Source organism: Brienomyrus brachyistius, chromosome 16 (assembly GCF_023856365.1).
Source record: "Brienomyrus brachyistius isolate T26 chromosome 16, BBRACH_0.4, whole genome shotgun sequence".
NCBI lineage: Eukaryota > Metazoa > Chordata > Actinopteri > Osteoglossiformes > Mormyridae > Brienomyrus > Brienomyrus brachyistius.
Genome location: NC_064548.1, coordinates 23034700 through 23058423, shown reverse-complemented (window position 1 = coordinate 23058423; position 23724 = coordinate 23034700). Strand labels below are relative to the sequence as shown.

The 23724-nt window shown below is 45.0% G+C and overlaps 1 protein-coding gene across 19 annotated transcripts in view; it reads right to left on the bottom strand.

The window, feature by feature from the left end:
• LOC125709713 (dedicator of cytokinesis protein 9-like) overlaps window positions 1-22371 on the bottom strand; it is a 72456-nt gene extending 50085 nt beyond the window's left edge. For 4 of the 19 annotated variants that reach the window (XM_048978431.1, XM_048978434.1, XM_048978437.1 and 1 more), the window contains exon 1: window positions 1912-2171. In XM_048978431.1, the coding sequence (XP_048834388.1) occupies window positions 1912-2076 (165 nt within the window). In that variant the 5' untranslated portion in view covers window positions 2077-2171. Of the gene's footprint in view, window positions 1-1911; window positions 2177-21782 lie in introns of those variants that run through there. The other 15 variants (XM_048978441.1, XM_048978445.1, XM_048978442.1 and 12 more) reach the window with 9 other exon arrangements.
• Between the last annotated feature and the right edge of the window lie 1353 nt (window positions 22372-23724).

The window sequence follows — 23724 nt, the reverse complement described above, 5'->3', positions numbered from 1 at the left end:
CCGACACTCCAGATCAAAATTCTGGACGAGTCTCCAATACAAGCAATAAAACTGAAATAAAATTTGAAACTGGTTTGATAAAAAAAAATTAAAATCTATATGATGCACAATTTTAATCAGACCTCAAAAGAATGTTACTGAAAGTATTTTCTCTTTCTATAATTCTCTAGTGACTGGAACTTAATTAAAAAAATATCCCTGTTCTCTGACTCACTCTGCTGCTGATCAACTGGAAGCAAAAGATCTGGACAAAAGCCTTTTTGCCTTCAGTCAAAGGACAACATGTTGTTTCTCAGAGAATTACTCTGGAAAATGGCCCGGCTCATGTGTACAGAAGTTTGGCTGCCGAGTGACAGCCGTCAAACTTTCCACATGACAAGAAGAGAGAGAAAAAGAGAGAGCGAGTGTGAGATAATGTGGAAAAATGTATTTTAATGTTAAACACACTTTTGGCAAAGAAGTCCAGAGCTCCAGAGGGCAAATTGCATCTGAGGCTCATGTCATATGAGCGCTGTGACTGACAGTGCGTGTTGAAGGAATGAGGCATTGTGTACTGCACTTCCGATTAACCTACCACAATAAGCCATAGTGTAAGTCACTATAAAGACCTAGCAGATAAGGACCAAAACTACACCCTGATGTTAGACTAATTTGTGAGCATATGTATAATATGCACAATCACAGATGGGCAAAAATGACTTAAATGTATAACAAGTCGAGTTTCTTTATTGTTAATTCATATAAGTACAGAGTATAGGATGAGATGAAATTGTGTGTCTTCAGGACCACGGTGCAAACAACATACAAAAAGGAGAGAAAAGTACAGTGTTTTTTTAAAAAGCCAGAATTAAAGGGTAAGTCTCCACACCTTGCCATCGGTGCGCTCTGCCCTTTGACAGAAGGGCATGTCACTGGGAATTCCCTTTGATGTTTCCCACACCCATGAGTGACAAACATACCTTATAAATACGTCAGGGTTTCCCTAGCCCTCCTTACAGAGCTACAAAGCCATTCTTTAAACGTCTCTGCTGCTGACAAACAAGGACAGCCGAATGAGTTATTAAGTGGGTTTGCAGGTCAAAACAAACCAACGGATGTGTGTGTATGGGGGGGAGGGGACGAGACCTGACCACTGGGACAATCAGTCTCGCACCACCCTGCACTTCAAATGACTGCAGAACTTTTCAAGACAAACAATGAGGCATTTTCTGTTGCTAAGAAATTCACTACACAAAAACCAAGAAGCACAGACATGAATACCTGAACTGAACTGTGGGGGAGGGGGAGGCACATGATAAGGGTGTTCATTTCTGAACAGTGGGTGGGAAGGCAGCACCACTCACAGACACCTAACCAGAACACTAAGCTAATACCCAGTTTTTAGCCTTAGTGTGGACATTAATTGGAAGCCAGCACTGAACCTCTTGCATAACAGGGAGAAGCAGGCTGCTTATCCACATAGATGCAGAGAAACACGACAAGCTAAATGCTCTACAATCAGAAGCATCTTGAAACGTCTGCTGTTTTAGTCTTTTCTATTACAGAAAACGCAGCCCATACGTATTAGGCAACCATACCCAATTTAAGACATCTTTTAATTGTCTGATTGGTGACTTTCTGCAGGTCTGCACAGAAATCTGGCAGCAACTTGGTTCTGTGGCCCTCTTTTTTTTCCTGTACCCTGGTTTTTCCCGGAACGTTTTTCCTCTGATACAGCATTCTGGACTGTCTGCCTGTTTTCCAGGCATTTTTTTGCAAGGACACAGTTATGGCTTTGGAAAGGGACTTTCTGCTGCTAATTAGGACAGGGAATGAGATGCCAGACAGCTGTGTCGTAGTGCTATCAGTACCCTAATCAAAAAGAAATCACAGACATATCACCAAGCTACCACACACACAAACAAACGTTACCGATGCTGCCAGGTCCACTCTGCCCTGCGACTCCTTCTGGCTGGAGGTCCAGTCAGCCTCCTCTGGACCGCCGAGCTCAGCATCACTCTGGCAGACGTAGCTGCAATTCCCCTCCAGGACGGCCCGCAAGCCCTGGAGGAGGATCATGCTGGTGCTGCAGCCCATTCTCTCGGGAGCCAGTCCGCATTGCTCCAAGGAACGCCCTCCAGGAGAGCCGGTGGGTGGCTCTGCACAGCCTGGGATCCCGACTGCCCCCGTGCCACTGCTGAGCTGAACTGAGCTTTGCCTCTAAGCTCGCCACACCTCCCACCTGCCTCTGATGCTCATGATGATGATGAACTCCTCTCTCGCTCACTTTCTCAGTCTCTCTCTCCTTCCCATCATGCCCCCATCATCTTTCGACTGACATGTCAAGGTAAATACACAACATTATACAGTTTAATGCATACACACACACAGTATCTATATTTTTGAGGGACTCCATTTTTCTGATTGTGGTCACATTTTTTTATCAAACTGAGTTTCCCCTTATGGTGATCAGAAAAATGTCCTCACATGGTCAAAATAACTAACATAAAATAGTTTTAAATCACATTGTGGGGACATTACAGTCACAATCACCAGGTTTCATAAGCTGAACAGATTTTCCTTCAAGAATGCATTAACACAAAAAGTTTCAAACACATATTACAGTAGAACAGAGACGCTTACACACCAACCAATTCAGAAGTGCAATCTGGCGGTTTATTTTGAAAGCCAGAAAAAAATTTAACTTAATTATTCTTAATTCTTAATTACTGTCTGGGAGCAACTGTAACCACATAATTTCCTCAGGGATCAATAAAGTATTCTGAATCTGAACAAAACAGCTGCAATCTGTCATCACTCAAGTGGTAACACTGGAGATTACACTCCTCATCTACTGGGAACGCTGGCACATTGACTGCAAAACAACGGTTCAGAGGTGAACTGCATTACAAGATCTCCACAATATATTCTAATTAACCTTCACCCGTAATTAAGGTGATATAAAGAATGAGGACATAAGTTACATTCCTAGGGAGAGACACTGGGGGGGGGGGGGTATTAAGTGAATATTGACAATGTCAACAGGGAATAATCTGGAGGGAAACGTCCCAGCAGGGAAAGCTACACATGGTTCAGATACTCCCCTGGAAAACCTCATAAATAGTAAAGTACTGCATTTATGGAATGAAATATAATATCGGATGAAAGACTAAAAAATCTTCTATAATTAAAATGGCAGGTCACAATCAGCCATTAGTGATGTAAAAGATTAGTTTAGATAAAGCCTGAGGTAGATACCAGACTATTTTTCTGTGATTAAGTACTATGGGGGTCATGTAGCCTGTCAGGTTACTGGACAGGTAAAGACACACAGAAACAGGCATACTGAAAAATACCTATGTGACAAACACACACACACACACACACACACACACTACCTATAAACAGAGAGGTATACATATAAACAGATAAAAACAGAGAGAGATATAGAGAGATAGACACACAGACACATCACAGAATCCAGAAACCCAGCCTCCCAAGAAGCAAGACAAAGAACCAGTCATTTAATCAGAAAAACCATCACATTCAGGCAGTACAAACCAGGTCATCCCCTGGCCAATATGTCATGTGCCCGGGGGTCCCATTAAAGCAAGCTACCCCTCCCCTCTGTGCCCAGCAGGCATGACCTGAACCCCAACTGGTATCATGAACACCTCCAGCTTCCAACCTTGCAGGGTGCAACTGGTCTATAAAACTCCACTCACTGCATATGAACAGATGTGCTCAAGCCCATGACATCACACATTCTAGATTAATGCATCCAATTTCATTTAGATGCCTAGTTTTCATTAACCACCCTGGGGCTGGTAGAACCTCAGAAATCCAGAGCAGCCTCTACCTTTGACAGAATATTACCACTCAAGTCTCTAACTATGCTTCACGAAGAAGCAGCCCGTTCAGAATGCCTCTGACTAAAACATTTTTTCCCCAAGACAGTCTCTTCATATACTGACATTTTACAGAATATATGAAGAGTTAAATATTCAGCACCCTACATACAGCATCCATTCAAGAAAATTATATATAACCCACTATGAGAAATATATTTACTATATTTTTGTAATGCCTGACGTGTCAGGTGACGTCCTGTGCAACTGATGTTTTTGAGGTAGGCTATATTCCATTCCTCTACTGAAACGCTTTAAAGGTTGTTTGGTTTGGTGTGTGATGAAGACAGACTTTCTGAGGTCTGTCTGTATGGCATTTAGGAGGCAGCAATCTCCATGCAAGCATGTTACTCATCCCATGTGACATGACGCAGGTCAATCTCACCGACAAGGAAGAGTTCCAGTTGCCCCAGTTTTCTGCGCCTTAGTTTTCCTGCCTAGATGAATCTGCTCCACAAATCACCTGACACACATTATCCAATCACAATGCTGTTTTTTGCCGCTTATAAATGCAACTGCCATTAGCAAGCATAACATCATATTTTAGTGACTGAGTGCCGAACAAATACGCCCAGTGCTCCTACTTGCTGCCATCAGGCACAGTGATGCCTTCTCCCGACATGCCACCCCACACCCACAGCCAGAACACGGTAAGAAGCAACTCATCTTTGCAATACTGCAAATCTAGTCCTATCAGTTTTCATTCATTGAATAAATACCATTGCTCATTTATTATTATTTAAAATATATATTTCCTTCATATTTCAATATCCTGTTGTTCAAGATATTCCATTTGTGTAGTTTAATTGGCTTGCAAGATATCTACATTGTCTGCATTATACCTACATTTATGCAAACGAATGTCCCCCTGATGGAAAATCCATAACAATAAATAAATAAACAAAAAGTATAATAAATAAAATCCATCTTAATATTAATTTACAAACATGCACATAATTCAAGATGGCTGCTTTCCGGAGTGGTGAAAGGCCTGGTACCCCCCAGCCAACCGGTTAATTCAAATACAAATCACAACAAAAACTTCCCTGGTAACTGTCACTAGGCAGGCATTCAACATCACAGCAGCAGCCATACATTAGGGACATACGAAGTCGAACCAAATGTCACCATTATCATATACCTCATACTACAGGGGCAGAACACAGAGCCCACAGGCAGTGGGCTTCGGCCCATGCACATCCCGGTTGCTTGGTATTTTGGGATAGTCTCCACATCCCCAAGAAGAAACTGATCACAGCTGTTCAGTTTCTTTTCCTTTTCAAGTGATTTTTCAGTCCTTGCTTTTACAATAAAACTTTTTATCGTAAAGCCCTAATAAAGGCATACAGCTGGATGTATCAACATCCCTAAAGAAGTATTCTAGCTTCACATCAGGAGCCTCGGAACAACTGACAGATGTGGCATTGGGAAGCTTAAACTCAGAGGTCCTTGCTTTCCAGACCTGCGGGGGTGCACCGAGTTTCAGGGGACCACAGCCAGCTGTCAGACATCATACCAGTTGTACCAGAAGACAAAACAGAAAAGGGTAGTTGGAGACCACAGTGTGACTGTGTCCAACAAATATCTGCTTGAATCTCCAGCCTGCTGTAACCATACCTTCACAGGCTACAAACAAAAACTCTACAAACCTGTATAACGAGGGACATATGGAAAAAAATGAAACTGGTCAAATAAGAGCACAAATTACTGCAGAAATATGTAGCTACACTTTCACGAAGTGAGCTTAAATATGCCTGTTCAGCATACAAGTTGCTCACCACCCTGAATGTCAAGCCACAGGCAGAGCTGCCACCTAGAGGCCAGGGCTGGTAATGCACCCTGGCGGAGACCCATCAGCACAGCATGGGGAGGAAGCGGAGACCCACAAAGGCCTGGGCCCGGGCAGCCGAATATGTATCTCGTGGTGGCGGTATAAACTCGGGATGCTTAACGGGCATGACGGTCATTTGGAAGAGACACTCGATCGGTCGTGCCAATTGGGGTAGAGCCAGAGCCAACTCATGCCTGCTGTGCCAGTGGGAGGGAGGACCGGCCTTCGGATGACTACTGCGCCGCGCGATGGCCACCGTACTGGCATAAGCCCATCAGATAAGTCCGAGAGGTATGGGGACACTGGGAGGAGAAAGGCTGGGATATTCACATACTCATAGAGGCTCCGTAAGGAAGAAGACACGAGCTGTCGCTTCGACTTCTCCCTTAATATAACGTTAACGGGAGAATCAGGCCCGCCAAAGGGTTAACAAAACACCGTTCAGCTCCTACCGACAATAAAATAAAATAAAATAAAATAAAAAAAGAAATGCTGAAATAAAGTCGGCGCAGTCCGGAATTCCATTTTCTTAACGTCGTGGACTGGCACCGCAGCGCTGGCGTTGAAGTATTAATGGCCCTTAAATGAATGCAACCTACATCACGGAAACTATAACCGCGCTCATAAAAAACAGGGAGTTCTTCGCTGAGAGATTAATCCTGGCTTTTTGTTTGATTTAAAGTTCATTTGCTCGTCCGTCCAACATGAAACCGCGAACACCCGGCTGGCGCGAGGAGAGCACGCGCCTCCGCTAAACTACCGATTAAACCGCGCGACTAGTTTCATCCATCAATTAAAATGTTTACGTGTAACTATTAAATGCTTAATATTCAATTAGCAAAACCATTCACAGTAGATACATCAGAAAAATGACCTCACTGAAACCATCTGGAATAATTATGAAACATAAATAATAATAAAACTATAAACATTTTATCGTTGCTTTGTTTTACTTCATAGTTTGTTTTTGATACAACTACATTTCATTTTTTTGTTATTAAAAGTTTTTTTTTTCTTTAAACAACATTTCACCTGGGAAAAATAATATAAACAAATGCCGCAAATAACTCTACATATTAATCACAGTTTAATAAAAATTTCTTTTGAGTTTTATAGTTCTGACTCTTTGGGAGTCAGATTGGTGTATATGGGAGGTAACGGAGTACAAGATGTGCTCCACGGGAGGCTTATGTACTTTTTTGTTCGATATTCATCGTGTTTTTGTCAGTTATAGGATCCCGGCCAAATTTTATATACTAAAACCCCAAAGACTGTCAGCACCCACCTTACGCACCTACTGTGGTATGCGGCCCCCATTGTTCAAGGCTAAAACTTGGCCATTGATGGATCACCCAGAGCCAGTTTGCAAGGAAAGCCGTGATGAGGCAACCAATTCTACTTGATTAAAATGCAACAAGCATAAAACAAAACAATCTGCCTGGAAGCCAAGGGTCTGCCATCACACTGTGGCCCCTGCAGCCAAGGCAAAGTACTGCCGAATGGAAGGGATCCCCGAGAGAAGTCTGGAGAACGGAACAGGTCACTGACAGGCACCAGACGTTCAGTTCTGCCTGACATAAACAGGAGGCAATTTCCTCCTGTAGCAGCTCCCAAGGAAGGTTAACACAGCAGGGAATTCCCCTGTGGTTCAATCATAATCCAAAGACGACCCGAAAAAATGAAAATTCTCCAGAGCCCCACTTGATATCAGAGCAACAATTCCATGAGATCCAGAAGAATGGAGACAGCACCCCCCCTAGTGACGAGAAAGCAGAGCAGCAGCTCTAGGACTGCAACCCCAACCCCAATCCCCGAGGCGATCGTGCCTGCAGCATGTCTGGAATGTGAAAAGCTGAACAGGGAGCTAATGAGATTGGTCTCAGTACAGAACGGTACTTTTATAAAAATGCGGCGGAGGCACGTGCTGTAGGAAAGACTCAAGCCAAGCGAGAACACCAACCGAATGCTGTCGGTGTTTCGCCTGGATGGATGTTTCGAGTTTAGGTCAATAACAAAACAAAAATCAAAAGGCCGTTTGTGGAAAACGGCCCACTTCTGGGATGCGTTATATCAGGCATGTGACTCAGCCAGCACAAGATTCAATTTCCACTTAAATCTATCCATGTTCCACATTTTTTTTATGTTCAACCTAAAACTTTTCATTTTTGTTATTAAAATTTAGAATTTTATTTCCTACCCCCTGGCAGCTGACTGTTCAAAACATTTCCTTGTTTTTACGTAGCTATATCTCATTTTTACTTGATTATCACAAACTGTAAAAGCTTTGGGAAAGGGAAAAAGGGAAATATCACACTGCTTAAAGCAAACACAGAAATACATGTGGGTGGGTATATAAAATACTGACTATTTGCAGAACTGGAACATTCTACTCTAGAACCTTCCAATACAAATCAAAAACAGTGGCCAAAGACTGACGTCTTTCAGAAAAAAGTCCAGCTCCCTGTTAAAGGTGCTTGTCCAATACACCAGACACTTACAGTGATTGCATATACAATTGTAATTAATCTCATGGTAGACTTCCCCTTTAAAACCCTCATGCAAAACACCTCCCGCACAGCCCAGGCTGAAACACGTGCTCTGATGCACTTTCCTACCATCTGTCTCCTCACAGCCATCATTTTTCCCCTTACCGGCACTGTCATGATTGAGAGACTTCTTGGCCGCCATAAAGACCGGGTCTCACTGATCACAGAACAGCTACTCACGCTCCTTCAGACAGTTCCAAGGTTCCAAAATACCGAAATAAAGCTCTTGGAAGATTCCTGTTTTTAAGTTGGAGAAGAGGGCTGGCATACTGGATCTACAATTAGCCCTGTTGCCTTATTTCTTCGAGGCTGGGGGTTTGAATACTACCTCTACTGAATGAATGGGGTCTACATGTTCTTCTTGTCTTGAATGGGCTTCTTACAACAGTCCAAAGATATACAGTCAGGGTAAACTGCCCATAGTGTATGACTGCCTGTTTGTTTGACTGTAGAAATAAACTACCACCCAGTCATGGGTGTACCTCTGCTATTTGCTGCATGGGATTGGCAGTTAGAAGACAAATGGACGTTTTATTAAGTACATATATAAGTACATATAAACAGGTGCATAGAAATTTGTCTCTTCACCTACCTCATTTTGCTCTACATAGCTTGGGTGAGGCAGCACAGGATCAGCCATCGTGCAGCACCTCCGGAGCTGCGGGTCGAGGGCCTTAATCTGCCGAGTTACTCAGCAGCCCAAGCAGAATGTTGATCTCGGTTTCGTGTATGATGTGTTTGGTTGGTTCTAGCTCGCATATAAATTTTCAGTCAGAGTTAATTACAGTGCATTTAACACCACACAAAGGGAGTGCTTTAATTTGCTTTACACAGCTGTAGTAAGTTGCTCTGATTAAGAGCATCAGCCATATGGAAGATAAAGACCACGTTTTGTTTTTTGTCAGGTGTATAAAGACTGTAAATGAAACTATACATTCCACAATAATTCCCTGAAGAGTGTCCAGCTCCCCAAGCCCAGGGCCAGAGCTGGAAATAGGACCAAAGACCCTTAGGGAAGACAAGGATGTTCCCCCGTTGATATGTGACCACTAAAGCCACCAAACTAATGCCATCTCACGTGCTTCATGATGTCACTGTCAATGAAAGTAAAGCACGACAGAGGAGGAGAAGCTGAGATGAGGACGAGGACAGTCAGCAACTACGGATAACGGGACAGAAATAGCAGGGTGGAGAGGAAGGGCGATGTGGGAGTGGCCGCGAGTGACAGAAGCTGACGTGTCACTACACCACCAGCATCTGAGGGGGGGTTAGCTGTAAAAACACAGTCACTCCCCTTTAATAGTTGCAATCTCTCTCTCTAGCTGTGTCATTTCCAACACGGTGAAAAAGGGAGGGTGTTAAATAGCTGAATCCTGGAGGAATAACGAACGATTCCTGAGGAAACCTGGCAGAGATGGCAGAGTCCATCCCGACCTTCCAGCGGAGTCTGCCTGCTTTTCCTTTTCCTCCCTGCACTCCTCACGCGGCCACAAACCTAACTGCCAATCCTGTGATAACCGGCTCGGCCTGTTCCTTCCGCTAATCAGCTGCAATCCTCTCAAGCGGTGTGGCCTGGGGGGGGGGGGGTTGTGTGCCACAGGATGGTGAGGAGAGCATACGGTGTCCTCTTCAGTGCAGGACGCGTTGCTGTGTTTGCCCGGCAAAATTAGCGTGGGGCCAGGATGGTGCCCGTCGAACAGGCAGGAAGAGGAACCTCTGATGTTGTTACAAACAGGATCGCTTGGACCTGGTACCAAATTAGCAGTTACAGGACATGGATAGATTATCCAGTAGTGATATCACTGTTTTGAATTAAATTAAGAAAACAGTTACAAAAAAAAAAAATAAAAAAATCACAAGACAGGTATCTCCACCTACAGAGTGACAAGCGACGAAACTCCTCAGCGAAACTCGTAGCATCTGTTTGCGTTTCGGCAGTAGCAAAGTCCAGTCAGCTAGCGATTGCGGCGGCTTTCAAGCTGCCGTTCAGGAGGTGTGGCTTCCAAGAATCACTGGGGCTCGACAACATGGGTTAGACCACCCCTCGGGGTCCCTTCCTGGCAGAGGAAACAGATGGCCCTTGATCTGTCACCTTTATTTTATTTATTAAAATGCAAGTTCTGCACATTCCAGGCATTATTGCACCGGGAGGACCGTGATCTGAAGGTACGCTGCACCAAAATTGCTGAATACACAGTCGACAAAAGAGTTAAAGAATCACTTCTCTCCTTGAAAGCGGTTCAGGCATCCAACGGAAAATGGCCCAGCGATAAGCAACTTCAAACATCTGGGTACACCGGCCCAAAAATACACACCCTGCAGTTGTTCCCTTGGGAAAATCATCCTTGAGAGGGAGGCCACAACCATGGCAGAACTGGGGGGATTGAGAGCTGATGGCTACTTATGCAGTAAAGGAAACAGACCCGTAATTTGAGCGCACCCTCCCCCCTCCCCCGACAGGGACTTCCCCCAAGAGCAGGGTGCTTATCTTCACCTATTTCTCTAAAACACCCAGTATAAATTGATGAAGATCATAAACTGCTTCTGAGAAATACGGACTTACACAAAGACAGGAAAAAACGTTTAAATACCTGACAAAGCTCCACTGGAAAACAATTTCCTGAAGAAGCAAATATGGGTGCTAGACATTGCCCTCCTGTCAACAAGTCTCACAACCAAAACCTTCTGTTTTTTAATCATTATTGTTTAATGTTAACACGTCTCTTGGTCCAAATCAACATATTCAAGGCCAAACACCAGCACTGCACTGTAATTATCTCTTTATTTGGAAAACAAACTCCTGTCCAAATCAAGTTACACAACTGAAAGGGTTTCCCCAGTTATACAGCCAGATATTCAATTAAACAAGTTTATATTCAAGGATCTTAGCAGTTCCACCAGCGGCAACCTTCTCTTAGATCCCAGCACATGACAGGACGGCCAGGTCCTCTGCCACCATGCCACCTACAGACATTCGGCTCCACACCAGTACACCAGTCCCACTGCTTAGCTTGTGGTCCAGGGCCACCCCTGTTGTGCTTAGGAATCTATCATTAAGCAACTGACAGCTTTAAAAAGCCAACCCCCCCCCACCACCACCCCACTACCACATGACAGCTTTGAATGCCAACAATGGCTCAACAAAGGGACAAAATCTCACACAGCCATGAAGGGTTTCTGTACGGGTTCTTACATCCTCACACGACTCCCAGACAGATTACTATAGCACACTGTAAAACCTTTGCACAACACACACACACACACACACACACACACTCCACCACAGGAGTCTGAATGCTGAATCTGCTACCCAGCACCAAGGACACTGGCCACTTCTCGGAATAATCACCAAACTGCAGGCTGATAGTCACTGTCCCAGGCGAGTCACGTCTCTGAGGCGAGTCACGTCTCTGAGGCGAGTCACGTGTTCTGAGGCCTCCTCATCTACCCTTTACATCAATCCCCAAGCAGCAACCACAAGCTACCAAGTACCACACAAAGCTTACATTCTACGGAGCAGCATCTCATGAGGAGAATCGCAAAACAGCTCCGGCACAGAATTAAACAGAATGGCACCCCCTCAAGGACGAGTGTGGCCACTGATTAGAGCTCAGTTACATAACTGCGATACCAGGCTAATTTTAATTAATGGAATTTCAGAAACCGGACACACAAAAACCAGAAGGACAGCTAAGATACCAGAACCCGTTTGGTGAGACCATTCCTTTGTAAATAATGAAATAAGACTTTGGATAATTACTGAAGCACTTGAACAAATATGTTCCACCATTTCTTTCTTTATGCCCTTAAAGTAATTAGTCTTTCAGACAAGAAAAAAGAAGATGCAGCTAATTTAGATGCATGCAGATACGAAGACGTAGTGGAACCAAAATTTGGAAATTATATTTATTTTCATATTGAATTTATTGTCTTATTTTCAATTTCGTTGTCAAGTGACAAGGACAATAAAGATTTATCCTTATCCTTATTAAAAGCACCTTAATTTCTATCTCGATTTTGTTTTTACTGGGGACTGGAAGAATACGCAGAGTAGGACTTTCATCGCAGTGTGTAAGAATCAGACCAGACCCTGAAGATGATTACTGGTTACTGTACTAAGACCAAAGAAAAACATGAGGGAAATAATAGCGATGATTAAAAAAACTATCACATGCTCCCCAGATACACAGTAATTAGCACATTAAAGGGCATGGAAGCCAACTTAATCAACAGTAAAATCACGAGCATTAATGTAGCCACCACACCGACATTTCCGGAAAATGCTCACAATTATGGAAATTAGGGCTCTGCTGTTGTACCCTTGAGCTGCTCAGTTAAAAACACATAAAATTATGGGTCATTCTCGGGACAGTGTCTGCTAACCGAATAAACAAATAATGCACATTAACGCACGACTATTGATTTCCCAAATCTGTTTGGTCAGAAGGGTGTTGATTAATTTACCATAACCGCACATGTACTGCCAGCCAGGCGAATCACACTGGTACAGTAATTCAACGTGCTTTTATAATCTTTAATTCGAACTAATTTTACTAAAAATTCCAGTTGCAAAAAACACAAGCTAAAATTAGTTGAAACTGAACTGAAATGTTTAATCATTTTCATAAGAAAGTAGTTCTACTAAAAAATGTCTTTAGGTACCAACATGTAAGTCAAATATGTAGTAATCAGTGTTGTGTGAGTTACTGAAAATAGCAGTGAAGTTACTAATTACTTCATTAAAAATTAATTGAATTACTTTACCAATTGCTGCACATAAAAGTAATTAGTTACTAGGGAAAGTAACTGTTATGTTATTTCAATTCTCTTATTAATGCATACATACCCAGACAGTACAAACGTGACTGGTATGTTGGTTTAAAATCGGAATGTCATTAAATCTGGTTCCATTACCTTCCAGACCCATCAGCGATAGGTGAAAATCCGCAATAAAGAAAGACCATATAAATAAACATTTTTTAATAGTTCAAGCTTTAAAATACCCCTCCCACACACTTTAGACAAATGTAAACTTATTAAAACACACTATATAAACAGACATGATGTGTGGATGTCGGAGTAAGGATATGAGTAACATACTATTATTATTATTATGTAATGTTTTCATTCAGACGTGGTTCCTAACCTTTGCAGCTGTGCATTTAAAAGTATGTGATGAAGTCTGTGTTGCATTAACCCTTACATAACAGTGCTGATAATAACAGATATTTTACTTCTCGCTGGTCTCTGGGTCACTCAGGGGGCACACAAAGCTAATGCACACACTTGCAGCCAAAGGGGGGCGCTCTCGAGTTACTTCCTGTCCTTAAATGAAGCCATTACTACACCCCGCTACTGTCAGGGTTAATGAGGTCACTAAGCGCACTCATTACACACACACAGACACACAAAAGGGCTTTTTTTAAAGTGTGATAGACCGGTTCCTGAGTGACAACATATTTGTTGGCTGGTTTAAAAAAAAAAAAAAAAAAAACAGGTAATTCCAGTTCTGATGAGATGACGTTCTTCAGAAAATTCTCCGAAGGAGAAGCTCTGTCACTTGTGACAAAAACCTTCTAAAAGCCGTGGGCAGGGAGGAAGGACAACCAACCAGGGCAGATAAAGAACAATAGCAATAACAGTGACAGCAGGGATGAGTGTCATCTATCCAGTAAATGGTACCTTGGCATTTGTACTATGCTACTCAGACACGCGAAGGGTCTAGATACCCAGAGGTGACCAGTCCTGCACGGGTGAATGTGAGGGTCATCTGCACGCAGCTCTGGATCGTTCCCCTTACATGCACTTCGTGTGTCACGCCACGCCCCATCTGAGTAACAGTACTTTCAACCGCGATTCCAGTTTTCATCTAACAGGCGGCGCCAGTATTTCAGTCAATCTTGTCTCAAGGCACAGCAACTTCTGCAGGGGAGGGTGGGGAGTAAAACGAACGCATATTTGTAAGAATTAAAAGAAGCATCGCCTAGTTCCTCGCTCCAGACGAGCTGGTTCGAGGGAGTTGGCTGTTCCCAGTTAATCTCAGTGTGCGTGTGCCTGATGTACGGGGAGGAGGGGGGGGATGCGTGTGAGCCAATGGAAGGTTCTCTCTCATCGTGGCATTTCACACAGGTCCCTACAAGACCGGGACCGGTCCACTCTGGCACCTGGCCAGGGCCCTCCTCTGCTCGTGACACGAGGCCTCCGTTTCGAACGCATGCCATCAGAAACACCTCCATTCATTTCACGGGATCAATTACAACAGGCAGCCCCCCCCTGCAGAAATTCCATCTACCCGACATTTGCCCCACGGCAGGAAGGTGCGTGCCACTGTGATGCATGTAAATATTTCGGTCTGCAGAGAAGCGCGGAACAGCATCCCCGCGATAAATCTACGCCCAGCTCTCCTCAGTTAGGGAGCTTGCAGACTCTTTAAAGGAGGAAGAATGTGTATAAAATGACCCCCTTTCACCAGAAATGTAAGTATGCACAGAGAACAAATGTGGAGGGGGGGGCAACAAACTTCAAAAGGGTAACCTTTTGGGTCAGCTGTTCAAATCCAGGTGTGAGGACCTTCAGCTAATCAGTCCTTTAATTATCAATCTAATTAGGGCAACAAAAACCCACATAGACACCAACCCTTTCTGGATAAGACTGGCCACCCCTGGTCTAGCACATGGCATCTTCTTCTCTTTTGAGATATAGACACATGAATACAGGGGAGTGAGGCCTGTGGTCCAAATGCAGGGGGAGGACATTTATCTGTGGGGTTGGGGGTCTTGCTCAAAAGTCAAATGGAGATGTGACTACTCTGCCGATGATGGGACTCGAACCAGCACCCTTCTGGTCACAGGCACAGAGGCCTAAGCCACAGAGCTGCTGCCTCCCAATTGCCCAGGTCCCGTAGCACTGTAACAGTATCTCCCAGTCCAGTCCGCAGGGCACACTGGACGGATCCACATTTCTGTTTTATCGCAGCTCCCAGAACACCTGACCCAAGCAATCAGGAGCTCTAACTACCTTACAGGTGTGCTGGGAACGGGGTTAAAACAAAAATGTGGATGCATTCAGTGTGCCCTGCGGACTGGACTGGGACACATTGCTGTGAGGGACCTGTAGCTCTTAGCTCTTTCAGAACCTATGTAGACCACCAACAGCAATTCCTACACTAACTCTACAGACCCGCCATCTTTGAAGAAGATGATTCACACTAGGGCTGCATGACTGGTAGTTTTTAATCGCGATCATTCCCCTATGCGATCGCATTGTAACATGACAGCTGCATTAGCAGGTAGATCCGATGCATCAAACCAAATGCTCTCGTTGTCCTTCACAGGCTGTATCAACAAATAACAGCACTGCATTACACAACAGGAGCAACAGCACACAGGGAAAATTAATCTAATGTGTACAACAAGGTGAAATAAAAAGCTTCAAAAACGAAATGATCAAGACTCGAGAAGATCCTTCCGACAGTGAGGAAGAGGAAAGAGATGTTTTTAATCTCGAGTAATAATGTTGTGTTCAAACGCAAAAAGGGGTCACACTCGCTTGTGTGAATTTCTCTTTGGATTAACGCGACAAATTTGTAGCAAAAATATTTGCAGCAAATATTTGACTGAAGATGTTTGGGTCAAGTTTGTTTGGCATTTTTTGCAGTTGGAAATGAGTTCTTTGTTAAAACCCTTAAGTGTGCTCTCTCGGTTCTACAAAGTTGAGTGGAAAAAAAAAAAAACAATCGTGATTCATGTTTTACCCAGAATCATGCAGCCTTAGACCACGCCCTGATTCTTTATGTAAGGTTCTGGTAACATGGGGCCTCTGTATGATTAGCTGAGCTGCAGGCACACCCAGTACCCGCAGGCAGCCTGCGCAGATGATGCAGCAGGGAGTCAGCGCCCCAAAGCTAAGCCATGTGAGCCTGGACGAGAGAGCGAGCGCCAACCAGGACCAGCATACAGCTCCGGTGGGAGAATCACATCAGCCGCGCACTTCAGGACCCCAAACCTGCAGTGCCATCACGCCCCAGGCTGGCCACTTACTCCCCAAGCTGGGACACCGCCGGACGACCACAAGGAAAAATAAACCCGCCACTACAGACACGCCCAAAGCTAAGTGCACAGGTGTTTCGACACAGGGCTTCCTTACTGACGCTCTCGTAGTCTGAGTGGGCTTGCTTTCACTTCCACCCAACACCACTCCCTAACACATCTACATGCCTGAACCCAGAGCTGGGGAGACTGGGCCCGTGACCCTGACCTCGTTTTCACTTGGCTGTAATAATTCAGCTCTCTTTCCGGGCCCTTCTTGGCCTTCAAAAAAAAATGTCACCTGTGGGACAACTCGACATCCTTCTGAACCAATGCTTTGGGCAGGTAATACTGAAGCACCAGAACTGAGATACTGTAACCTAAGCTGCCCAGACGCAACCCCCCCCCCCCCCCCAGCATATTGGCCCATCATCCACAGCAGAAGAAAATTGATAATGTCAGCGAGGCTAGTAATGTTAATAACAAAAAAAACGAGAGCCAGACCCACGTTTGCGGTTTCTCCCGTGCCTAATTATGTGTTTTGGCAGAAAAGTGGGGGGGTAGGGGGGGTGTTTGTAAATTCTAATGAATCTCTGGTATTTGAATTTCCAGTTCAGCCTGAGGACAGGAGTAAACAGGGGTTTTTTTTGGAAGGGGCAGCCTTAGACGCGGCAGGATCTCGCATGACCATTAGCCAGCGGAGCTCCGGGTTTCTGCTGAACCACAGCGGCCCAGGGGGGGCGCGGTTCTTGCTCCTCACGTTACGCCAGACCCCCTCCGTCATAAATCACGCAGCGCCGGGAATATCCTTGACGGTCTGCGGCTTTTGGACACCCCCAGAAGGCTGCGGCGGCATGTCGCCGTGTGCAGAGCTCGCCCGGACTCGCCCAAGCAGCCACAGACAAGGCTGCCCCTCCCCATCTACAGAAACTCATCTTTTGTATGTAAATATGTAAATCAAAGGCAGCTGAGAGCACGATGGAGGTCGGAGAAGATGGCCCACAGTCCTGGGTCTCCCAATCTGCCCTGATGGCCAAACCCCTGATCTCAGTTACAACACCTGGGTCGCCTGAGAGCCTCAATGAAGAGCTGGGGAATGGTGGGAGGGGGCACCAGACAGATGACCTGATGGGATTTTCTGCATGTGAGGGCAGAGGGGACACTCCGAATTATGCTGATGTCGCATGTCTGACGACGTTCATTACGGTCGCGGCAGGTGATTTAAGGGCTTGAATCATAAATACTGATGGCAGACAATCAGGCACGTCGCTAGACAGCTAAACTTTATTTAATCTCAAATAGGAAATCCTGGGTAAAAATGGAGAGAAACCCAGAAGATAACCTGAAGGGAGCTGTCCACAACATCCTGGCTCCATAGCAACCATCAGCGCGAGAGTCAGCACCCAGGTCCGCACACCGAGGCCTCATTCCGGACTGCGGTTCCTCTGCGAGCGCTTCACTAAACTCCCTTTAAGTCCCTGGCTGTCATTAGGCTCCCCTGCTGCAAATGAGATCAGTATCGATTTCATTAAACCAGACAGAGCCTCAGCTGCTTGCGGTCCATGAAAGAACGTTCCAACCTAGTACTCCTGCAGAAATTCCACGGCTGGTATGCATATGCAAATTATCTTTGACTCAGCCGTTTGGTACCTCATCAAGCAAGTAAGATAGCAGACCGTGAAGAGAGACACCCGGGCTGATAAAAAAAACTGGTTCTGCTCCTTTTTCTTTTCCCTCCTTTGGTAGACAAAGAGCGGACTCAGGCCACAGCAGGCCGGACCGGCAGCCATACAGGCTGGGGCCGAAGGTTTCGAAATGGGGACCTTGGTCTTCAGACTTTGCTATGACAGGTGTACATAAACTCAGGGGCTGTCAGCGCATGTATTCCGAAAGACACTTTTCCCATGACTACGATTTTGCAAAGTGCTACGGTCCATCCCCAGCTGGACCAGTTTATCGGCTCCCACTTTAGCCAATCCCCTAGGACTACTAGTCCAATTAGTATTTCATTTTTCATACTAATTATACCTCTTTGCTCACCCCTAATAAAGTACTTTCATTGAGACTTTATTTTATTTTTTTCAGCTTCTTTGCTTTGCATTAGCGGTGAGATGAACAGGCTTCTGCAACCCATAGTGGACAGGATTACTGTACGCTGTCAGTCACTGACTGGTTTAAGCATCGTGTAATTGAGTCATAATCTTTATGAAACGTTGATTGACATGTTTCCAAATGTTGTTTCTCAACAACCAGCCCCGCTCACCATGTCATTAACATGTCTGGAATGACCACGATGTCAATCAACATATTCCTGAAGGCTGTATAGATGAGTCAGAGGTTAGGTCTATATTCCAGGTAAAACCACAAGTCAACTGGCGAAAACAGCATCGATGCAGAGCTGCATGAGAGCGACATGGGGACATGGGGAGTCCAATGTCTTCGTATTTGCATGCTTCTCAGTTCTAGAGCGGAAAAACTCAGCTTTGAGTCAAACCAGCATCTTGATGCCAACCACTGGGTCTTCGTGGCCCCCCACGGAACGCAGAAGAAGGGACCGGAACATTTTACCCTCCGGTCACATGATGCAAAACCTTTCACAGAAATAAACTCCCAATGGTGCGGATCTCATTCCTGCCAGCGACTGCCCTTTACTCCCGCTGTCTGCACAAACAGAGGAATAGTCAGGACATGGTGAACTGGATTCTGGGTAGTGAGCCGCTGGTTGAAATATAACATGCATTATTGACTGCAGTTGTGCAGCTGGCCCAAAACTGACCCCTCGCTATAAAACTGCTTCTTCTTTGACTCCCTCTGTAAGCCATTTCCATCCATTCGTCAAGACAATTTGAGTGGATTATCTAGCAATGTGAGAAATGAACCTGAGAAACCCACAGTGGGTGGGACCCACCATGGCTGTCAATCACTGTCATTACCATTGGGAACCAGTAAAGCAACCAACGGAAAGTGGGTTACAACAGGAAAATTTAAAGCATTGCAGGTTTCACACCTCATTCCTCCCATCACTATGTTGTGCCTAAATGTTATAACTGATTTTGCCACTAAATCTGCGTTTCATAAAATCATACGAAAAACTCAAAAGAGGTGGAACAATAGCAGAGCTACAAGAAGAAACAGATCAGTGTTTCTCACCCTGGTCCTCAGGGACCCCCAGACGGTCCATGTTTTCGCTCCCTGCCAGACAGTCCACAGCTGGGAGGAAGCAAAAACTTGGATTGTCCGGTGGTCTCTGAGAACCGGGCTGAGAAACACAAGAACCAGGATCGCTTACAGAAGAGTTATGCAACCATGCGGGCCAACGGGGCGACCCAGGTCCAAGAGCACTGAAGCTGCAACTCACGCCCGTCACTTGACATACATCATGGTAATCTGACCTTCCACAGGACACAGGAGCGATTCTTCCTCACAGGATGTGGGTGTGGCCAAGAGCTCGACTCACTTCACAGTTTAAATCTACAGCCAAACACAGAACAGATGCACCCCAACAACCTCAAACTGATTTTTTTTAGAACTGAACGTGACACAGGTGACAGCTACTCTTTGTTATGGGGGAGTCAGAGCTTTGGACTTCGAACCTGAAGGGTTAACTAAGGGATCACAGTCAACCATACAGGTCCATAACCAAGACACGTGATGTTTATCTACGTTCCACACACCCCCTTTTTTCCCCACCTACTGCCCTTTCAGTATCTAGATCTACTTTTACCCATAAAATTCTCTGTGGTAATTCAGATGCTTGGGACAAAGCAATCACACAAGTGCATCCTCTGAGAAAAATTATCTAGGACATCTATTCGTGTCAGAGTGCACTAAGAGACGACCACAACTCCTAAACTGTATGTGCCTGAGAGACAATGCTCTTCCTCAGCTGGACGTCACCATGTCACCTACAAGATTAATGGCCTATTTCACACCAGGCTTCACTTCGGAGCAGCACGCAAGACATGCTCCTCCTTGAGGTGACAGGTTCATACAGTAATCACAGCATGTCACATCAATGTTTGCTCGGACATAACTTCTTTTGTACGGGAGTGGCAGTGGATTTAAGGTTGGTAGGATGGCTCAGTGGGTCGCACTGTCACATCACACTTACCGTTACCCAGCTATGTCACTATTAGACCCATGTCAAGCCAGATGTCCTGTAAGTATGAACGTGCATGGCCAACAAACCTCATTCTGGTGTCCGCACCAGGACTGGAGGGGTTCATATCCCAACCCCAGGTATATATTTGTGAAATCTGCATATTCTCTCCATGTTTGTGGGGGATTTTCTCTGGGTACACTCCAGTTTTCTCCCCCAGTCCAGGTGAACACATGCCTTCAACTTCTCCATAGTGTATGTTTGTGTGTGTGCACTCCATGGAATCCCACCAAGGGAGGGCCCTGTGTTTCCCAGGATGGGGTGTGGATGGTAGTGTAACACAACACAATGATTCTAGAGTGGAGGTCAGTGATAGCAATGAAGATAGCTCAGCACATCTGCCTTACTACATAGACTTTTGCCAGTCAACATCTAGGGTCTGTTCCATAAAGCCGGATTTCTTGCTAAGCCGGATAAGGCACCCAGTATAAATGGGCTTTATTTTCGTTCATTTACATTTAGCCCATCTCGGGCTGAACAAGAAATCCTGATATGCTGTGTTAATAAATACAAAGTATTTTCTTAAGTAAAACAGTAGAAAACGGACAATGTCAGTTCTGAAATATCCGAGGCTCAGCAAACTGAAGCTACCCCATGACATCCTTCGCTTCCGTGAATATCATCACCCAGTCCTAACTAGGTAAGTCTTAAAATAATCCCTCTGAGGTGACGATTAACACGCCTATATCAATTTGCATGTTTCTGAGAGAATTAATTGCTTTTCTTAATTTATTTTTTGGAAATAAAACATTCCCCACACGAAGGCTTTGCTCGCATGTCCTGGAGCACTTAGTGAAGCTGTTACTCAGCTTCAGATGCAAACTTCAGAGCTTTCAGCAACACTGTCATCGCGTTTCAGTCCTGCGTCTGTCGGTAACTGAGACCCCGGCAGCCTGAGCCTCCCATCCCGGCGTGCAGATCCTATATATACTTATCTGATATAGACGTTCGCATACCACTAAGCCAAGGCGATGCGGGCCCCACTAAGCAACACTTAACCCGAAAAAAACACGCTTCGATCGGCAGCCGTAGCCGCCCCCATCTGAAATATACCGCGACTGCCGTCGGGAGCTGAGTCACCGGCAGATCGCAGCGATGCATGTCGCCGACACGGACTCCTGGGAGAAGATTTCCAAAGTTCACTCACTCCTCGGGCGAAAACTCCCCTTAACAGCAAGCAGCAAGTTAACCTATAAATGCTTTTAGATACGAGGTGTGACGCCATGCAAATTAACTCGCTTCACCAAAGCGTATAGGTGGCTGGGACGCGATGGAAACGCACTTAAAAATACAGTGAAAGCAAACCGACTGAAATTAATACACTTTACTTACCGCGATCGCAGACGTCCTGACCGCCTCGGAGACGCTCTGCCTCAGCTCGGCCGCGGTGCCCGGTTTGCTAAGACCCCGGGTGAACCTCCGAGTTTCCGAGTGGGCTGTGTGAGACATCGCCGACAAAAGCCTTTCATCAACTTATATCCAATGAGTAAGAGAATCTGCGGAAAGGTGCAGAGGTCCCAATAGAAACCATCAGCCGGCTTTTCTTCCCGTTATTCTCTATAAGCCGAGTGCTCCGTGACTCTGAAACAGTATCATCTTAGGCGCGGTAAGAAGTCTCTCTCTTTATTAATCCCTTGCATTTTAGAATAGTCTGTCTTGTAACGTTTAGCCTTGTGTGCATACGCTCTGTTACAGCTCTCACGTACAACAGGCGCTGTCACTGTCTTATACGGATCTCTCCCGGTTCTCCATGCTGCGCCAGCTCTCCGGGCAAACAGCTCAATCGCCACTCCTCCTGATCTAAATCAAACCGAGCTTCACCCAAATCCACATTTAGACCCAATGCTTCCCTGAACTCCCCCGCGATCCAAACATCTCAGTCACCTCATCGCAGAATTCACCTAGAGTGCCGACGGAAATTTCGTGGGGGGGAAGTCACGCGTGATTTTAATGGCACTATATAAAAAAGGAAAGCGAAAGATCCCCACTTGTTGCACCTAGTGTTGGGTCACTGCAGCTTTTTTTTTTATAATTATAGGACATAATTTGTAAATCAGTGCTGGACAGATCTACATCAGTATATGTTGGAACCAAGGTGTAAAAAGTATCCTATCATAGGGAAATCCAATCCACCTGCTATATAATCCCAACTGGAGATACCTACGCAACGGAGCATAATAGCTTCTGAAAGTAACTAACACGGCTGATGTGCAAAACATGTGTGACATGTTCAGCATGTCAGGCATGTGGAAACACATACAGCTGTTTAGTCAACGTTTCGGTGCATTTTTACCGACACAGTGGAGTTAATATACAGGTTTACCCTCAGAATGAATTGTATTATAAAATTGGATATATTTTATATATATAGATATATAAAATTGGACCTACACCTTCCCTTCCCTTATTTATCGAGTAGCACACATCCGGACAGATTTTAACACCGAGGTTCAGTCACCTAGCCAGTCTCCCCCAAGGTGTGAATTTCTAGGCAAAATTTTGAAAACTTAAAATCCCTTGGCGTAAGATCGCTCAAATTACAAATGAAGAAACCATTCGCTCTCAGTCTCTGTACCACATATCATAGACACGTCTGTCCCTGGTGACAAATTTGCATATGGGACCCAGCCTCTTGTAGATGTTGGTTCAGGTATATTTGGAAGTGCATTTAATACAAACAATATATCTCCCATAAATGGAAATTAAATTAATCTTTGAACTCCAATCTTTCATATCAGCAGAACTCTAGCCTTTCGTATGAGTAGATTTTCCATTATTAAACAGGCACTTTTTCAGTTTAGTCATGTAAAACTTCCTTGTGCTCTTAGGTTTTCACCTAAAGTAAACTTTGCATCACGGCCTGGCTTGTCATTAAAACCACCTGCCTGACATTCTGCAGACCCCCCCTCATACCACAAAAACAGCTCTGACCCATTGAGGCATGGACTCCACGAGACCTCTGAAGGTATCCAAGACATTAACAGCAGACGGTTTAAGTCCTGTAAGTTGCAAGGTTGGGCATCCATGTATTGGACTTGTTTGTCCAGAACATTCCACAGATGCTCGAATTTTGGGGACCAAGTCAACACCTTGAACTCTTCATGTTCCTAAACTCATTCCTGAACAACTTTTGCAGTGTGGCAGGACACATTATCCTGCTGAAAGAGACCACTGCCATAAAGGGGTCCACTTGGTCTGCAATGATGATTATGTAGGCCATCTTGTCTTCTTCCCGCCTTCTTCCGTTGCTCCATGGTGCAGTTCTGACGCTCAC